This window comes from Arachis ipaensis, chromosome B02 (genome assembly GCF_000816755.2).
Source record: "Arachis ipaensis cultivar K30076 chromosome B02, Araip1.1, whole genome shotgun sequence".
Lineage (NCBI taxonomy): Eukaryota > Viridiplantae > Streptophyta > Magnoliopsida > Fabales > Fabaceae > Arachis > Arachis ipaensis.
In genome coordinates, this window is record NC_029786.2 from 9,871,539 (window position 1) to 9,890,324 (window position 18,786).

At 37.0% G+C, this 18,786-nt stretch overlaps 4 protein-coding genes and 1 long non-coding RNA gene across 9 annotated transcripts in view; 3 read left to right on the forward strand and 2 right to left on the reverse strand.

Annotated features, from left to right (window-relative positions):
• On the forward strand, nt 4,132–6,281 carry LOC107624855 (acyl-coenzyme A thioesterase 13). The gene is made up of 3 exons (XM_016327321.2): nt 4,132–4,492; nt 5,188–5,334; nt 5,894–6,281. Exons 1-3 carry the CDS (start codon nt 4,244–4,246, stop codon nt 6,035–6,037), a joined length of 540 nt encoding a protein of 179 aa, XP_016182807.1. The 5' UTR covers nt 4,132–4,243; the 3' UTR covers nt 6,038–6,281.
• Nucleotides 6,550–10,521, reverse strand: LOC107624857 (cell division protein FtsY homolog, chloroplastic). Of its 3 annotated transcripts, XM_016327326.1 has the most exons (13): nt 10,363–10,521; nt 9,845–10,204; nt 9,609–9,713; nt 9,393–9,466; nt 9,231–9,289; nt 8,883–8,920; nt 8,666–8,786; nt 8,425–8,493; nt 8,248–8,330; nt 7,826–7,894; nt 7,517–7,579; nt 7,259–7,397; nt 6,550–6,855 (listed from the first exon to the last, which is right to left on the reverse strand). In XM_016327326.1, exons 2-12 carry the CDS (start codon nt 10,172–10,174, stop codon nt 7,284–7,286), a joined length of 1,125 nt encoding a protein of 374 aa, XP_016182812.1. In that variant the 5' UTR covers nt 10,175–10,204; nt 10,363–10,521; the 3' UTR covers nt 6,550–6,855; nt 7,259–7,283. The 3 variants fall into 3 exon arrangements, with proteins under 3 accessions (XP_016182812.1, XP_016182813.1, XP_016182811.1); XM_016327327.2 differs by lacking the exon at nt 10,363–10,521 and having other exon boundaries at nt 6,550–6,839; nt 9,845–10,325; XM_016327325.2 differs by lacking the exon at nt 10,363–10,521 and having other exon boundaries at nt 9,845–10,325.
• LOC107624856 (RAP domain-containing protein, chloroplastic) lies at nt 10,963–16,059 on the forward strand. Of its 3 annotated transcripts, none has more exons than XM_021115395.1 (5): nt 10,963–11,499; nt 12,965–13,093; nt 13,286–15,308; nt 15,555–15,637; nt 15,757–16,059. In XM_021115395.1, exons 3-5 carry the CDS (start codon nt 13,469–13,471, stop codon nt 15,862–15,864), a joined length of 2,031 nt encoding a protein of 676 aa, XP_020971054.1. In that variant the 5' UTR covers nt 10,963–11,499; nt 12,965–13,093; nt 13,286–13,468; the 3' UTR covers nt 15,865–16,059. The 3 variants fall into 3 exon arrangements, with proteins under 3 accessions (XP_020971054.1, XP_020971056.1, XP_020971055.1); XM_021115397.1 differs by having other exon boundaries at nt 13,459–15,308; XM_021115396.1 differs by having other exon boundaries at nt 10,963–11,400.
• Nucleotides 12,244–18,786, reverse strand: part of LOC110268695 — a 23,047-nt gene continuing 16,504 nt past the window's right edge. Inside the window, exons 2-3 of the long non-coding RNA XR_002357060.1 lie at nt 17,046–17,053; nt 12,244–12,333 (exon numbers count right to left, since the gene is read on the reverse strand). This is a non-coding gene — a long non-coding RNA (uncharacterized LOC110268695). The remainder of the gene's footprint in view (nt 12,334–17,045; nt 17,054–18,786) is intronic.
• LOC107624858 (BON1-associated protein 2) lies at nt 17,972–18,697 on the forward strand. Its single transcript, XM_016327328.2, has one exon. It carries the CDS (start codon nt 18,089–18,091, stop codon nt 18,593–18,595), a length of 507 nt encoding a protein of 168 aa, XP_016182814.1. The 5' UTR covers nt 17,972–18,088; the 3' UTR covers nt 18,596–18,697.

Sequence of the window (18,786 nt, forward strand, 5' to 3'; positions counted from 1 at the left end):
ACTAATTTAAAAATTTAAAGATGATTAAATATTTATTTTTTCATGTTACTAAATTACATCACTATATAATCACTAATCAACTATAGTGGGAGTACGTACTCCTTATCTAGCGCCCGAAGCTCTGCTAGGGTTTCACTGCGCCACCTCCATGATTACACCTTTCTTTGTCTTTTCTTCGTCAAACCCTTTTCCATCTTCTTCTACTTTCTTTTCTTAATTTCTTTTCCACTTAACTCCCTAATTTTCGTTTTCTCTCCCAATTCATTCCTCTTTTAATTCATTCCGTTTTCTTATTCACTCATTCCATATATCTTATATATCTTATTTCTCTTTGGAATCATTGAATACCAATTCTGATTTACACCATGGGCAACAAATCAGAGACTCAGAACCCTCATATAATTGCTATGACGGTGGAGGGTGCCAGCCTTCAAGTGGCACCCAGAGAAATATGAAACTGCTCTCGTGGAATTGTCGGGGTTTGGGGAGACCCCTGACAATCCACAATCTTAAAGGGATTTGCAAATCCTACTCCCCCGAGGTTGGTTTTATCTGTGAAACAAAAAATCAATCTCGACAAGTTGAAGGAAAACTAAGATCTTGTGGTTTCAAGGAATGGTTTATTGTGGATCCGGATGGATTATCAGGGGGTTTGGCAATGGCATGGAGGGATGGTTGTACTGTTCAGATTTTACAGCATGGTAGATTTTTCATTGCGGCATCAGTTCTGACAGCTGGTTCTAATGATCCCTATGGTGTTCTAGGTGTTTATCTCAGTTCAAATGATCAACATAGAATGGCTCAATTTGCTGAATTAACTTCAGTCACCCAACAGTTCGATGGTAAGGTTGTGTTAATGAGTGATTTTAATGCTATTTCTAAACAATTAGAGAAAGAAGGTGGGGGTGCTAAATCTCCTTCTTCTATTGAAACCTTTAACAGTTTTATTGATGATAATTCTCTGATTGATATTATTATGGTCGGAAGACCTATTCACTTGGTCAAATAGACGGAGGGGTGATGAGTTGATACAGGAAAGACTGGACCGATTCCTGATAGGAGTTGATTGGCAGCAACTCTATCCCAATGCAACGGTTCTTAGACTATCAGAATCAGGCTCGGATCACGCCCCTCTTCTCATAGACTCTAATCCGAGAACTGAGATATCTAAACGCCGATTCAAATTCCAAGAAAGATGGTGTTCCAATGATGAAATAAGGCAGATTGTTAGAGAGGTTTGGCATGAACAGATTGATGGTTCAGCCATGTATATCCTAGCTCAAAAAATAAAGCGTTGTCGGCATAAGATTGTCAGATGGCAGCAAGAACACAGATCTAATTCGAAGGTGGAGATTGATTTACTACAGTCGGAATTAGAGGAACTTCGTTTAGCAGGAATTCATGGAGGCGACATCATTTTAAAAATAGAGGACAAACTTAAAAAAGCATTGCAAAATGAGGAATCTTATTGGAAAGATAAGTTTAGAGTCAAATGGCTCAAATCTGGTGATCAGAATACAGCTTTCTTCCATCAGAAATTTAGAAATCGAACCCGAAGGAATAGAATTTGGCAACTAACTGGCAGTGATGGTGAAGTGGCTACTTCAAATGCTGGTATTGCTTCTGTGGCTGAATCTTATTTCAAGGACATCTTTTCCTCCACTTGTCATGAGAACCCTGAACCTCTGTTTACTGATTTTGAACCTAAGGTTACAGCTCACATGAACCGTAGGCTTCAAAGACCAGTGACTATGGAGGAAGTGAAACGCGCAACATTTAGCATTCATCCTCAAAGTGCTCCAGGAGATGATGGTATGACAGCAAAATTTTTTCAAAGCTTCTGGAACATACTTAGTGGTGATGTGTTTCGAGCAGTTAAGAGCTTCTTTTCTGGGAGCAGAATCTTGAAGGGTTTTAACCACACTCAGATCTGTCTTATTCCCAAGATTTCTGATGCTAAATATATGACTCAGGTAAGACCAATAAGCCTATCTTCAGTCTTTTACAAGATTATCTTCAAAGTATTTGTACATAGGCTTCAGGGTATGATGAATAGACTAATTAGCCCTACGCAGAGTGCTTTTATTAAAGGCAGATTAATCTCTGATAATATCCTAATTGCTCACGAGTGTATGCATTACTTGAAGAACAAAAAAAGGGGTCTCGAAAATGAAATGGCGCTAAAATTAGATATGAGTAAGGCATATGAAATGGTGGAATGGCACTTTCTTTGGTTTATATTGGAGAAGTTTAGTTTTGACTCCCGATGGATCATGTGGATTCGAGAATTAGTGACAACTGTTTCTTATTCTGTTATTGTGGAAGGACAACCTTATGGTTTCTTCAAACCAAATAGAGGTATTCGACAAGGAGATCCTCTATCCCCCTATCTTTTTCTTTTCTGTGCAGAAGGTCTCTCCTTCTTGCTACACAAGGCAGAACAAAACAGACTAATTCAGGGTCTTCAGATACATAGGCGATGTCCCAAGGTCAACCACCTCCTATTTGCTGATGATTCCATCTTATTCTGTAAGGCTAATCCTGAAGCATGTTCAAATATCCTGCATTTATTGAATTCTTATGAGAGCATCAGTGGCCAGAGGGTAAATCTTAATAAATCTGCTGCATTCTTTAGCCACAACACTCCCTCCACTACTCGTACACTACTGGTTAACTCTATGAATATTAATCATATTGGGGCTCAGGATAAATACCTAGGTTTGCCTTCTACAGTCTCTAAATCGAAAAAGGCTTCTTTTAGTATGATCAAAGAAAAGATTCGAAAAAGAATCCAAGGGTGGAAGCGCAATCTTCTTTCGTCAGGTGGTAGACACATATTGCTTAAGGCAGTGGGAGAAGCTATTCCTATTTATACATTGTCTTGCTTCAAGTTGCCTGATGGTTTAATTTCGGAAATCCACTCTCTACTTTCTCAGTTCTGGTGGGGACAAAAAGGTTCTGAAAGGCGGATGGCTTGGATTAGCTGGGACACTATGACTCGCCCACGAAAAGAAGGAGGCCTTGGATTTAAAGATCTTAGAATCCAAAATCTGGCGCTTTTAGGCAAACAGTTTTGGCGACTTGTAACACAGCCTACTTCCTTATTATCCAAAATACTAAGAGGTAAATACTTTAGCAATGGTAATACTATAACGACAGAAATTGGAGTCTTACCTTCTTGGGGATGGAGGAGCATACTGGAAGGCCGAAAGATTGTTGAAAAAGGTCTTAATTGGGCTGTGGGTACTGGTGAGAATATCCGAACATTTGAGGATCCTTGGCTGCCTCCTCCGTATCCTTTAATGATTTCTGACATGCCAAATAGACAGGCTATTTCTGAGTTGGTTCCAAGAGTTAAAGATCTAATTACTGAAGATAGGAATTGGAATCAGAATCTCATTCAAGAATTATTTCCCCAAGACGTTGCAAACAGGATTTTGTCAGTTAAAATTCAGCAGTGTAGGGACAAATTGCAATGGGATTTGAACAAATCCAAGCAATATGATACAGCTTCAGGTTACAGAATTGGCTATTTATTTTACCATCCGCATCTGGAGCTTTGCCCTAATTATATGCAGCAGAAAAAGCCGTGGATTGATCTATGGAAGTTGAACTTGCCTCACAAAATTAAGCTATTTATCTGGAAAGCTCTCCATGGCCGACTTCCGGTGCTTGCTCAGATTTATCACCGCATCCCATCTATATCACCAATATGCCCCTGCTGTCATGAAGCAACGGAAACAGTCACTCATTGTTTAATCGATTGCTCTAGAATTAAAGACGTATGGTCTCAGAGTTATCTTCGTGACTGTCTTCCCCCTCAGAGTTCTAACGACTTTTGGACATGGTGGACTGCATCAACAGATATACTTAACCCGTTGAAGAATGCTGACCGTAATCCTCAATTGCTTGCCATCATTTGCTGGAACTGCTGGAAAGCTCACAACCAGTTGATTTTTGAAGGTTCTACTTCAATGCCGTCTGCCATTTTTAATAATATGAGATTACATCTAATGATAAAAAATTACTCACTTTTATTTTGATGGTTAAGTGTTGGCCAAAAAACACAAAAATTGCTGACCCTAGACTTTTTCTTATATAATATTCAAATTTTTAAGCTGACATTTATTTAGAACACCACACTCGTTATAGAGTTTCAGACTGAGATCACAAACGCTATACGTCTCCGTCTGTTACTCTGATTAGCTGCACAACCACCAACTAACCCACTAAAGAGTCATCAATGGCGCACAAACCTTCTTCTTCTTCTTCTCTGTGTGCGTCTCCATCACTTAAAGTTTCTGAGGAAATGGACCCTCAACATGCTGAAGAGACCTTGCGCTTCTTCACCGTTATGGGTGCCGCCACTCCTGTCCCAGATCCCTGCAACGCGCGTGGATTCTTCGACGATTTCCTTCGCAGCTTCATCACCGTTGATCTCATCCAACGGGGACGAATCACTTGCACTATCCTCGCCAAACCCCCTATCTGTGTACGCAACTCAACACATTCTTCTATCTGCTTTCAATTATTGTGTTGTTCATGTTTTTACACTGATTCTAGCTGAGGAAATTAGAATATTAAAATTGCTGAATTTAATGTTCCGGATCTTATACATTGAAATGCGAGTATACGATGCAATCTCAAGAATTAGTAAACAATTTAGAAAGTTTGATGCTCATTCGTGAGTAGAAATGAAGTATTTATGCATTATTGGTGTTGTTTGAGCAAAATTAGGTAGCTTCGGTTACTAATCTCCAACGAAAATGGAGATAGTGTAACGGTAGAGACTTGTCTTCTGTGTCCCTTTTTCTTGGGAGGTTCAAAATTTTACTTATAAATCATCTCTGAGACATGACTCTTCTGTTGCTCTATCTTTGAAGTGTAGAAATTATCCAAATAATTTTTGAGACTAGGGGAAATTTTAGAGTGTTCTCGGTTTCCATTTTTATTTTCTGGTTAATTCAGTCTCTTATATCTTAGGACAGTAAGCAAACGCTACCTTACTAACCTTAGGGCTTTTAAGTTTTAACTTGTTGGTTGAACTTGGGGATTGCTATAATTAGTTGAAATGCTTCATGTCGGAAATGTGATGTTTTGTTTCTGTGTTCAAAGTTCAACTATAAAACTGTTATGTGATTTTCAATGAAGATTTGTTGTTCCTTATTTTCTTGATTGGAATTGTAGAATGGGTATGGAACACTCCATGGAGGGGCCGTTGCGTCCTTGGTTGATATTTTATCCCATGCTTGTGCTAGAACTGTTGTTGCAGAGGACAAGGAGCTTTTCCTCGGAGAAACTAGCATTTCTTACCTCTCTGCCACTCCAATAGATGTAAGCTCCTTATTTCTTTATTTTTCTATGAGCCTTGCTAGGTGGTCAATAGTCTTTTGGACAATATGTAACCAACACTCAAAAAGAGTGCAAAATATAATGATTTGTGTGTGCATGCTTTTTGTCAATCTATGTGTGCAAACTCTGTAATGTGGGTGCAAATTATACTATTCATGTTTGCATGTGTGTATGCAAAATCTGATAGAATGTCAAAAGTTTGGTGTGTTAGTGCCTCTAGAATTTCTGTTTTTGTATTTCATCGACTAACTACCTACCAGGGGACTTGTGGTTCACATTCTTACCACCCAGGGTAATTCTTCGCAAATAGTCACTTAGTCACAACCTCGATGCAATGTTGGTTGTCTTGGTGATGGTGACTTACATTGACATTTGCCATATGCCTCTTAACAGTTCATGTAATGTAACACTTGGATGAAGAGCATATAAGCTGCAATGTGCAGTTTAAAGAAACAGCACATTAAATCATGGATTCATCATAACTGCCTAATTACTTTCTGATTGGTGGTTTGACCCTTTGAAATGTAAACGGTTTATGCAGGAAGAAGTGGTAGCTAATGCTTCAGTGGTGAAGAGTGGAAGAAATTTGACTGTAGTTGCACTTGACTTCAAGCTCAAGAAAACTGGAAATTCTGTCTATATTTGTCATGCTACCTACTATAACATGCCAGCTTCTAGTCTATGATTATGAACATATAGCTTTCAGGTGCAAGTGGCTCTATAGATTCATATTGATTGTCATACCAAAATCCTTAAGATGAATTAGCCTATTCATAATGTTCTACTTCCCTTTGTTAATTCCAATGGGATTATCCTCTTTTAGTGATAATTTACAAAACAAATATGAAATATTGTCAAACATATGATGTGGCAACCTAGAATAGTAGTGTATTACACATGAAATTTTGTATTATAAAGTTTTTTTGTTATTAACTGAGATGTAAGCACGTCATTGTAAAAACCATTCTAATCATGTCAATAGTTTTTAAAATTTATATTAACTTTTTAAATATATTTTAAATAATACACATATCATTCATGTAGTAATATTTTACTTACCATTCAATAATGTATGAACGTTACCAAAAAGGCAAAAACCAAACCTTTTAGATAATTATTAAGGGTAAATTTCCTTTACAAGTGCAAATTTGCATAGATGATGAATTGATGATGGTTGAAACTAAAAAACCTGAGAAATCTAAGCAAGGAAAACATATCATTAATCAAACAGATATATTACAAACAATGGGGCACATGTTTACATGCACATCATATAAACACCTTTGTGTTGTCAAAAACTGAGCCACAGATAATGAAAAATGTTTCTATACACCCTAACGTGCATCAAAAGCAATATCGTCTCTGCGCCACAAAATCATTTACACAGTTTTGTAATGCCTTGATTGCCTTCCCTCTCCTAAGCATGGCTTCACTGCCAATCTTTCCTATGACCTGGTATTGGCTCTTCATATCCATGCCAAGCTTTTCTGCTAATAAATGATCCTGAAGCAGAACATATACAACAATGGTATGGAAAAGTAAATTGAAATAGCGAATACAAGCAAGAAAATGTCCTACAAGCACAAGGCTACAATTCAAAGTGCTTCTGGTTTAACTAAAATGCTAATATTTCATTTTTCATAGAGTTCTACATTTTTAAGGTAGCATTTTATTACTGTCCATAGAAGAGAAAGAGAAGCTGGGGTAAAAAGTATGTTTGGATAACTGATATAAACAAAAGCTTAAATAGAGATATACAAGAGACATGTCTTGGACAGTTTTTTAGCCATTTTCTGTACTTTCAAAATGCGTGTAATTCCAGTTATACCATGACAAATTTGCAAAAAATTTTAATTTCAATTTCAATTTTGAAAGGAATGACGAGAACAAATCATAATTTGCATACCATATTAACATAACCTAACATTGGTTTACGAAAAGATGGCATTGACAAAGGCCTCTGCATCAAAGGGTTGAAGGTCTTCTACACGTTCACCAACACCCACAAATTTAACAGGGATTCCAAGCTCATCAACAACACTGACCTGACAACAGATATCAGTGTCTTACAATTTCAACATGATCGCCCCAGCAAAAATAAATAATATTAGATTTGTTGAGCCCTAAAATAGTAGAGATCAGTAAGATGAAATGAAGAGAATACCACACAGCCGCCTCTTGCAGAACCATCCAGCTTGGTCAAAATTAAACCCGTAACACCTACAACCTGCACATTGGAGGTTTTAGCGTTGAAACAGTTTAGGTAACAACTAACATCGAATTGATTTGGAAATATTAAGGGGCAATAATCACACTACACCCTAAAAAGCTAATATGTGATAGACAATTCATTGGGTCACGGTTTGATAAAAGATGTAAGCACGGGAAGGGACAGAATGAAGTTTATTATTCCTATTAGTAGAACTTCGAACTCGTCAGACAAATCCAATTCAAAACATAAACTAGTGTTTACCTCATTGAACTCTCTTGCCTGTGGCAGCATATTCAAACCTGTAGTTCCATCCAGAACCAGTAGGATCTCCTGCAGACATCATCAATGCCAACTCAGGTAAGAAAGAAGTTATTGTTAGTGTCAGCCCATGAGGAATTAAAAATGTCAAAAGCGCACAATCTTGTTGAACAGGGTTAAACAAGTCATTTAGATGAAACACAGATTGTAAGAAAATACAGATATAGAGAGTTTTTGTACATTAACAAAGATTGTAAGTACTATAATGGCTCATCAAATTCTGTCTGGAAGTCTAAAAGCTTACCCCTCAGAGCCTCATATGAATAAAACTTGGGAAATCACTTTCAAATCATAAGTTCATCTATCACCAGAAGTAAAATGCGTGTAAAAAGAGCAAAAAGTAACTGCCAAAAACTTGGACTTACATTAGGGGCACCAGCAACGACTTTGCTCACTGCCTTTTTACAAGAAATCAATTCTTCCATTAGGCTGTAATTAGTGTGTAAACCTGACAATTCAAAGTGAACAGCAGCATTAGTATTACAAACAATCAAGTAGTTCATGAAAATACAAAATAGCTATCTGTAAAATTTCGCACTTACGTCCAGATGTATCGCATAAAACAATATCGAAACCTAGTTCTTTTCCCTTTTTCACAGCTTGTGTAAGCACTGCAAGTAAAACAATATAGTAACAACTATAGATATAACAATAAAGACTAAGAAACAAATTTAATCGAATTTTTTAAAAAATAAAATCAAATAAAGTAAGAAATGAAGTTATGTGAAAAAGAATGAACAGAAGATCTGGTGGTAATTGAGTGAACTCTAACTTCATTTGTACCTGATGATGCTTTGGCTTTCTCTGATTCAGCCCTAACAATCTCACAATCAGTCCTTTCAGCCCATATCTCTAGCTGATCACCAGCAGCTGCTCTAAATGTATCACCAGCAGCCATCAGTATCTGGTTGATTTTTAAAGATACAAACAGAGAACCAGCATTAACCATCATATCCTAACTAGTCATGGCATAAACCAAACTCAAGTAACATAATCTAACCTTTGCCCCTTCTTTCTTCAGTCTATACGCCAGCTTTCCTGCATGAAAGAGCTGTCATGTTCGCATGCTTTTAAATTTCTAAACTGTTTGCCTCTGCTTCATATCTTAAAAGAATTGGAGTTTTTAAGCACTAGTTACACTATAACAGCATCAACGACCAAACCTTAACCTATTAGTTACTCTATGCCATAAAAGTTTAATATTTTTCCAACCTCACCAAACACAATAAACTTTTAGATTATAAGTTTGTTCATAGGAGAGAAAGATAAAAGAAAATTGCGTTTCATAGCAATTTTTGGTTTCATTACAAGGCAAATAATAGGGTAATTTCTTAAGTCTTTTTCTTACCCAGAGATGTTGTCTTTCCACCACCATTAACACCAACTATCATTATTACAGCTGGCTTCCTGAAGATAACAAATTAATCCAATATAAAGCACAAAATTGGCAACTAATAAAAATTGGTGTCTCATAACAATGTCAAAATCAAAAGTTAAATAGCCCTCTCACCTGAATCCAAGTTGAAGTTCAGTTTTTCTCCCCTTGGTCGTCAACAAATCCAAGACATTCTGTTTCAGTGCTTCCTAAAGCCATTCAAATCCATGCATAACATATTTCATGTCACAAAATTTGAAATTCCCTGGTATATTAAGTAATATATATATAAAATGATCACAGTGCAAGGATTTTCTTCTATCAGAGAGTGTGTGCTGATTGAAATGATACCTTTATCTCAGTGCCTGATTTGAGCTTCCCTGACAATATATCCTCACGCAAATTCTCCACTATCTTAATAGTGATTTTTGGTCCAAAATCAGACACCAAAAGAGCCTGAACACAAAATGAACACATCAAATCATAAACTTAAATAGTAAATAATAAAAACCATTTTCTTTTTCAAATAACATTACATTACGCATTTTATTATTTTAGGAGCTTTTCAATTTCGTAAGAAGCAAAACCTCTTCGAGCTCGTCGAGTACTCGATCGGTGTCGGAGAGATTCCAATAGAGAAGAAGCTCGTCGATGACGGCGAGGTTTTTCCGCGTCTTCGTGAACCCGCCGGAGAATATCTTCTCGACATCGCTCTTCGCCTTCTCCTTTATTAGCCTCCCAAGCTTCGTGAAGAATCCGGTTTGACCAGCCATACACCTGAACCGCCCACCCAAATCGGGAACCGAACCGAGTTTCCCGGTACGGAAGAACGCGAATTGCCGTTGAGATTTATAAAAAGGTCTCGAGATTACTGAAGAGTAAGACGCGCACATCGAAGAAGAAGAAGAAGAAGCCATTTTTTGCCTTCTTCACAGCGTTTCACTTCACTGAACCCAAACAAGTAAGAAGAAAAAAGATAAAGCTAAACGGCGTCGTTTCAGTTTATTTTAAATATCTGGCTTATAAAGCGGCGTCGTTTCGGGGATAAGAGAGTTAGCTATTTTGAAAAACGAGAGAAACCCAAATCCACAACCCACTCACTCACCCAGGGCTCGTCCTTTGCAATATACAGCCTCAGAAACGAGGAATCAATCAGCCAGAAATCGTCGAAGATCGCCGCCGTCTCTGCTCGGTGCTCGCCTCTTCACTCATTGATCGCGGTCGCTCTCTTGCCGTCGCTCATCTCTACGGTGAGCACTTCACTGGTTTCACCGCTTGTGCTTGCTTATGAATTATGAAGAAAAGATAAGGAAACGTAACCTCAGGTTATTTTCTCTTTAATTTTTTTTATGATTTAATTTATGTTAAAAGATGATTTCATGAGTCATGATGAGTCAAGCTATAATTTTAAGGTTTTTATTTATATTTTTATATGTTGGATTATTTTTTTTTATATCTTAATGAGCCAGCATTTTTTTTAGTTTTAGATAATAAATTGGACCCAATCAATGAACTTAAGTGTTATAACCAAATGTTCTGAAAAGATGAGACCGGTTTAACCGCGAATCGACAGTATTAACGGTGCGGTCAGGTATATAAAACCGACAATCAGAAAATCGGCTAAAAACCGTTGAACCGGACGAGAACTGACCGGTCAGACCGAACCGGAACCCGGCCGGTTCACACAAAAAGGGAAGCTCCTTCGTTTCTTTCTCCCGTTCTCCCTTTCTTTCTTTCAGTCAGAGAACTCACAAACCTAACCACAAAACCCTAGCACTGTAAGCCTATACCACCGCCCCAAAGAGGGGGCATACTGCTGCCGTCCGTCGCACTCAGAGTTCGCCATCCGTCATCTAGCTTCCCTCGTGCTCCAAGTCTTCAACCCCTGTTCGCTGTCACCGATCGCGGTTGCTTCCTCGAGCTCGGCGTCCGTCGTCTTTGTCTGCTCAGCCACGCTTCCGTCGCCGTTTGTTTGCCGTTCACGTTCGCGTCTTCGTTCGCGTTCGCTCGGCGTTCACCGTTCGCGTTCACTCGTTGTTCACCGTTCGAGTTCGCGTTCGTCTGGAAGCCACGTTGCTCTGCTTCAAACTCTGCGACCAACCCGCGTGCTCCACTCGTCGAACTGCTCTCTGTTGTCCCCGCCGTGAGTTCCCTAAACCAGCCACCAGACAATACACTCACACAACAGACAACACCAATACTCTTCTTCAAACTCTGCAACTTCTGATTTCTACTACAATAAGTAATTATTTGATTTGGTAGTGGTTTGGATTTTTTCATAGATTAAATTAAAGTTACAATAGTTTTGTTCTCTTCTCTATCACATTGAAATTAAGCTTTGGATTCTCTTATTTCATTTTAATTTTACCGCACGCAACATGTTTGATGAAATGCTTTAACCATATTTCTGATTGGTTTTATAATTTTTAGCTTTTATAATTTCTCAGTCAAGGTTAGTGGTCTGAACTCTGAAATTTCAAATTACTCAAATATGCAATTTCTGAAATTAGGGATTTGTGAATCTGAACTCTGAAGTTAGTGATTGATTTCTGATATGTTACTGATTCTGTTCTAATATGTGCTTTTGTTACTGATTTGTTACTGATTCTGAAATTGAGTAATGGATTTGTTACTAATTCTGTTCTATGGTCTTATGGATGATTATTGGATTTCTAGCCGTTCTATTGCTGTTTTTAATTTGGATTATGATTTATTGAATTTAGTTACGGATGAAAGTATTAATCAAGAAGCAGTTGCTTATAATGCCTGTTTGAGTAATAATTAGTCTGCCAATCCTCCTAATTCAAATGATTCTGCTAATCCTAATCCACTTAGTTCGAATAATAGTCAGTCACAAGGTTCTAATTTATGGATTTTGATGATTGATAAATCTTCATGTTGGTTTTTAATATTTAGATATTTCTTTTTGCTATTTAACTTTTGAGATTGTATTTTGATAAGATCACACTTTGTTGTTGAATGCTAATTTTTGTTGTTGAATGCCCTGTTTGTTGCTGAATGATAATTTTTGTTGCTGAATGCTGAATGCTGAATGCTGTTGGTAATGGTGTTTTTGCTGCTGAATGTCCTGCTGTTTTTATTTCTTTGTTTGTTGCTGAATGTTGGTGGCAGAATTTAGATATGCTCATGTTGATAATTTTTTTATTTTTCAATGTGCTATGGCTAGTCTTTAATTTCGTATCTGGTTATGGATACTTCTTTGTTTTGTAGTTGCTGGTTTTGCTTTGATTTGTAGTTGGTTTTGCTTTGATTTGTAGTTGCTGGCTCCTAATTATTGCTGGTTTTGCTGGCTTTGTTTGTTGCTAAATGTTGGTGGCAGAATTTAGATATGGTCATGTTGATAATTTTTTGATTTTTCATTGTGCTGTGGCTGGTCTTTAATTTTGTTTTAATTAATAAAACTTTTATTAATTTCAGTTATGGATAATAGTATTAATTAAATAGAGATTAATAAAACTTTTATTAATTTCGAATGATGCTGCTAATCCTAATCCTAATCCACCGAAGCAAATTTGCAACAAGTTCTTATGGATTTTGAATTTGTATTTTGATAAGATCATATGGATTAGGTTGATGATATTTTATGTAGTGTTTTAAATTTCGAAGATATTTTAAGATTTATATTATATCCGGTTGAATCGTTAAATCAGTTATTCCATTGGTTTATTGATGGATTTGGTTCTCAGATTTTGACACAGAAGCTAAACCGCTGCGTTTTAAGGTAAAACGCTCTTCTTCATTCTTCAAGCATACACTTGCACTATCTTCGCTGTTCGCTCCTCAAAACAGTGAGTTCGTGCTTCCTCCAAGATAAGGTGAGCTTCAAAATCTCCTTTTTCGGGTTTTTTTTCTTAATGATTGGAAAATAGGTTCCTTTTGTAGTTGAATTTAAATTGTTTTCTTCGGTGCTATTTGTGCTGTTCACAGGACTTTTTTGGTGTATTGTTAAGCACCTAACCCAGCTAAATGTGTTGTTTTATTTATATATTCTGTCAATTTTATTGAAGGTTTTTGCATTTCCTTGCTATTATGAAGCTCATAAAGGATTGACGTTTATGTGCTTATTGATTGGCGTTAATAAAGTTAGGAACTGGGAAAGACAAGATTTTGTTGTTGTTGGGTTGCATGCTCAAAACCTGGTTGTGTTTTGGTTTGATTTTCTTTTTGTTTGGATGACAAGGTGAAAAAGTATGGAAGGGTTATTGAATTCTATGTTTCACCAAAGTTGTTTGAAACCCTTTGGTTTCACTCCAAGGCTTGGTTGTGGTTGCACTTTCCCAGTGATCACAAGAACCGGGTATTTGAATAGGAAACTTAAGCCGTTTATCTTGAGAAGTGATTGCACTAGGTTAGGTAGAGACACCGGTACTGGCTCCAGGGGAGCTAGCATTGGTGCAGTGAAGGATAATGATGATAGAGGAGAGGAATCTGATGTGGATTGGGAATCGGAGTTCATCGGGGAACTTGATCCGTTTGGTTACCGGGCTCCCAAGAAGAGGGTGAAAGAGCAGAAGTCTAAGCTGCTTGAAGACACTGATGGAATGGATTGGTGTGTGAGGGCAAGGAAGATGGCAGTTAGGTCGATTGAAGCAAGGGGCATGGCTCAAATGATGGAGGATTTGGTTGCCTCCAAGAAGAAAAAGAAAAAGGCTAAGAAGAAAGTTGAAACCAAGAAGAAGATTGTTGAGAAATTTGAGCATATAGATGATCTTGATGTTGATTATACCTCCGAGGAAGACTTCATGCTGCTGGAGAATCCAGAAACAATCGATGATGTTGGTGTTTTGAAAAGGAAGGTGAGTTCGCTGGCCGGTGGAATGTTTTTAGAGAGGAAGGAGAAAAGCATGGAAGAGTTTGTAAATAAGCTATCCCAATTCTCTGGGCCTTCTGATCATCGGAAAGAAATCAATTTGAATAAAGCAATTGTAGAAGCACGGACTGCAGAGGATGTATTGGATGTTACTGCTGAGACAATTGTTGCTGTTGCAAAAGGTCTAAGCCCCTCGCCTCTTTCCCCTTTGAACATTGCTACTGCCCTTCATCGCATCGCTAAGAATATGGAGAAAGTTTCTATGATCACAACTCGAAGGCTGGCTTTCGCCCGACAAAAAGAGATGTCTATGCTTGTGGGGATTGCAATGACAGCCTTACCTGAATGCTCGGCACAAGGAATCTCTAATATATCTTGGGCATTATCCAAAATTGGAGGCGAACTGCTATATTTTTCAGAGATGGATAGGATTGCGGAGGTCGCAATGACCAAGGTTGGGGAATTCAACTCTCAAAATGTTGCTAATATTGCAGGTGCTTTTGCCTCAATGCAACACTCTGCTCCTGAACTTTTTTCAGAGTTGTCGAAGAGGGCTTCTGACATAATTCACACCTTCCAAGAGCAAGAACTAGCACAGCTTTTGTGGGCTTTTGCGTCTCTATATGAGCCTGCTGAAATTGTATTTGATTCTTTAGACAGTGTCTTCGCTGATCATTGCCAACTGAAAGCTCGCAATGGTGAAAACACACCAAATAATTATGGTCAGATCAGTGTCAATAGAAGTGGTGTCTCAAATGGATCTCTTGATTTTCCTACACTCACTTTAAGTAGGGATCAGCTTGGAACTATAGCTTGGTCCTATGCTGTCTTCAGACAATTGGATAGGAGTTTCTTCTCGCATATCTGGAAAACCCTAAGCCACTATGAGGAGCAAAGGATTTCAGAGCTATATAGAGAGGATATCATGTTCGCTTCTCAAGTTCATCTTGTAAACCAGTGCTTGAAGCTTGAATTCCCCCATCTTCAGTTATCATTATGCCATGAGCTTGACGAAAAAGTTGCTCGTGCTTGTAGAACTAAAAGGTTTAATCAGAAGATAACATCATTGTTTCAGAAAGATGTTGGGCGTCTTCTTGTTAATACTGGCCTTAATTGGGTCAAAGAATATGTGGTGGACGGGTACACATTGGATGCTGTGATAATTGATAAGAAACTAGCTTTGGAGATTGACGGTCCAACTCATTTCTCTAGAAATATTGGTATGTATAATTTTTTGTTTCATAAATTAAATTTGTAATCTTATTCTTATACTATGCTAAGTGTTTTCAGAATAGTATAACACTAGGAAAACACTAAGTTATTTGGAGAAGGGACAAAAGTTGTGACTCTACTCTCAATCTCAATTTCTTAGTGTCTCTGTATTTTTGCATTTTCCATTCTAAACTCGGCCGTATTCTCTTAGATATATTTTAACTATTTTCTTTTTTCCTATTTACTTGATATAGGTGTGCCTTTGGGACATACCATGCTAAAACGTCGATACATTACTGCTGCTGGGTGGAAAGTTGTATCATTATGCTATCAAGAGGTGAGCTCTCTTATACATGTTACTCAATCAGAATATGTACAGGCTTTGTAATTTGATAAGAATAAGAATCATGAATTTGTGTGTAGAGAATTTGGTAACATATATGTTGTTCATTGTAGTGGGAGGAACTTGAAGGATCATCCCAACAATTGGAGTACCTTAGAAGCATTCTCAAAGATCACTTAAACGAAGGAATTGCCAACACTACATTGACTGAGGTAAAGTGAATAATTCATCATCAAATGTTCCTCACTTCTTTTTGAAGCATTAGGAAGATATACAAAACTTAGACTGATCATGTTTCCTGTTGAGAAATTAGTATAGGGGATGTATATTTGCCAGAAATATTAAATCTCAAAAGCATATAAATGCCATAATTCTTTTTCCCCATTATTAATTTACATTGAAGATTTTTTTTTCTATTCAATAAAAGAGAATTGGGAAGAAATAGTACTAAGGATAGATGCTCCAATAACATGGTTGAGGGACTAATGAAAGTAATGTATGGTGAATCTCAAAGAATGCTAAGCGTAGACACTTTGGTTACTCGTATGTTATCTACTATTGAATAGAGTGTGGATCTAATTCAAGCGGGGTCAACATCTCATCCAATGGTGGATATGGTGTCGAAATCAAGAGACTATTCAACACCCTATCTTACACACGTATGATCATGTATGGAGTGACATTATCAAAATAAAAATGCTATTTGTACACCAAAATCAGCCACTAAAATCAGCCACCAATATATTTATGTATAAATACATGTGTAGTTTAATTTATTTTCAATATGTATTTTTTTGCCAAGAAGCAATAGCTCAAATGGCATAGTCTCCACATACTCAATTAAGAAGTTGCGGGTTCGAGTCTCCATATCTTCGGTAAAAAAAAAAAAAATATGTATTTTATCTTGGTGGCTGATTTTGGTGTACCCGTAACATAGTCTTTATAAAAAATATGAGTGATAGTATCATTTCCCTCGTATGTATACATACGAATTTTCTAACCAAATTGAGCCTACATGGGGAGGATCGAGTACTGTCAACAATGAGTTAACTTATGTATCTTGATGGAGATTATCTAATAAGAAGATGATGTAGGTAATTAGTTATATACTTATATTTCTTTCCTTTGATAAATTGTTCTAGCATTTTTGTTTTCCTTGGAGAGGCTGCATCGAACTTATTAAACTGAACCAATCAAGCATTACTAAGGGAACCACTTCCAGGCATCTAAGATCTAACTAGCATGCAAATTAACCATATATGTTTAAGACTTAAGAGGGGAAGTGAATGTTACGTTTATAAGAGATGTCAATGTCACATTTTACCATATGTGTTTACCTAATAGAAGTGTGTATGATACTCTAACCATATGAGAGTTCAATGTAACTTACTTTGAAACGAACAAAACATGCTCGCCAAGTCTCCCTTGAAATTTCTTATCAATTATTTTTTTTTTTATTTTTTTTTTTTGTGTAAATTGCTATCATAATGCTTGTGCATTCATCTAATGGTTGGTACTTTCTCCTTAACAACCACTTGTCAAATTATTAAGTCTAATACTAATAAACCCAATTATGTCAAAATCCATATCCAAGGCAAGGAACCATCCTTGAAACACCATTCACATTTTCCAAATAACCATTCTCCATATAAAATTCCAAAATTTGTCTCAACAAACATTCTCAAACTTGCAATCTAGTATTTGTCTCAAAGCTAGTAAGCTTCGAGGTAGTGTGTGTACAAGGAACAAGTCATGCTATGTTCCCCCAACAACAACGGTAGTTGACTCGGCTTGCAGAAAATACCTACAATTCTCATTTCAAAACACAACAAAAAACACTTTTTTCTACCGTTGGATTGGAAATCTACTTTGCAAGAGGGCTTACTATTACTCTAAGAGTAGCATAATAGCGCCAAAAATAATTGACCTGCGTGCTCTACGTGCAAGCGGAAAAAACTTTATTGTGAAATTTTTTTATGTTACCGACAAATTAAAATATTTAAAAAAAAAAGGTTAGTACATAATCTCCATATTTACACTTGTCAAAAATTAAGTGTATTCTTAAAGTATCCCTTCAGCCGTCAAGTCAAACGCTGCCGTTTCCATTTAAAATCATTATTATTTTCATTGTGACCTTTCGCCTCCCAAAGAGCGTCAAACAAAAAAAAAAACCCTGAAAACGTATATTCTTTGTTTCCATAGTTGACTTTTCCAAAACCACGCTCCGTCATCGTTTAACTTTTAACGGCCAAAGTTAATGAAACAACCTATTTGTTTCTTCCTCCTTTCTTTCAAGCTTCCAAACCAAACGCTATATAAGAAATCTTCTTCACCTTCCAACCTTTCATTCCAAAATTTCCTTCACTTCTCTCTACACATTCTATATTCATATTCTTCTCTCATCAATAAGCTCCAAAAACTTTGGAACATATTTTTCAATCTAATATGTCGTCACGGAGTTTTGAGATTACTATCTTATCAGCAGAGAATCTTAGAACGAACAAAACATCAATAAAGAAAAACGTTTTTGTGAAGATTCAAACCGATGGAAACGGCGAAGTGAGGACGACGAAGGTGAACGGCGAAGGCGGAAGCTACCCTTCATGGAACGAGAAGGTTGTCATGGAAGTTCCATTGCATGCAAGGTTTATAACTTTGGAGGTGAATTGCAAAGCAACAATGGGGATTAAGAGTGTTGGAATTGCAATGATACCGGTTTCGGATATAGTAGGAGGGTTTGTCCCTCAAAATCAAGTTCAATTTTTGAGTTATAGGTTATGGGATAGTAAGGTTAACAGAAATGGGGTTATAAATATTTCTGTTAGGGTCAAAATGCCTGAGATTTCGTCGTTGTTGCCGCCGGCGATAAATGGATTGCCGGCGCAAGGAGTTCCGGTGACCGGAAAGAGCTCTAATGCGGTTGTAACTGGAATTCCAATTAATTGGTTTTAGATTATAAAGAGTGATGGAAAATATTGTTAATAGTTATTTTTAGTTGCTTAAATATTATTGGACGTGAAAACGCTAGACTTGAGTGTCCATTTTACTTTTTAATATGTTGGGAAAAAAGAAATATACAATAACAATAATAAAAAGGGAATGATATATATAAGATTTTAATTTTTATATATTTAAAAAAATAT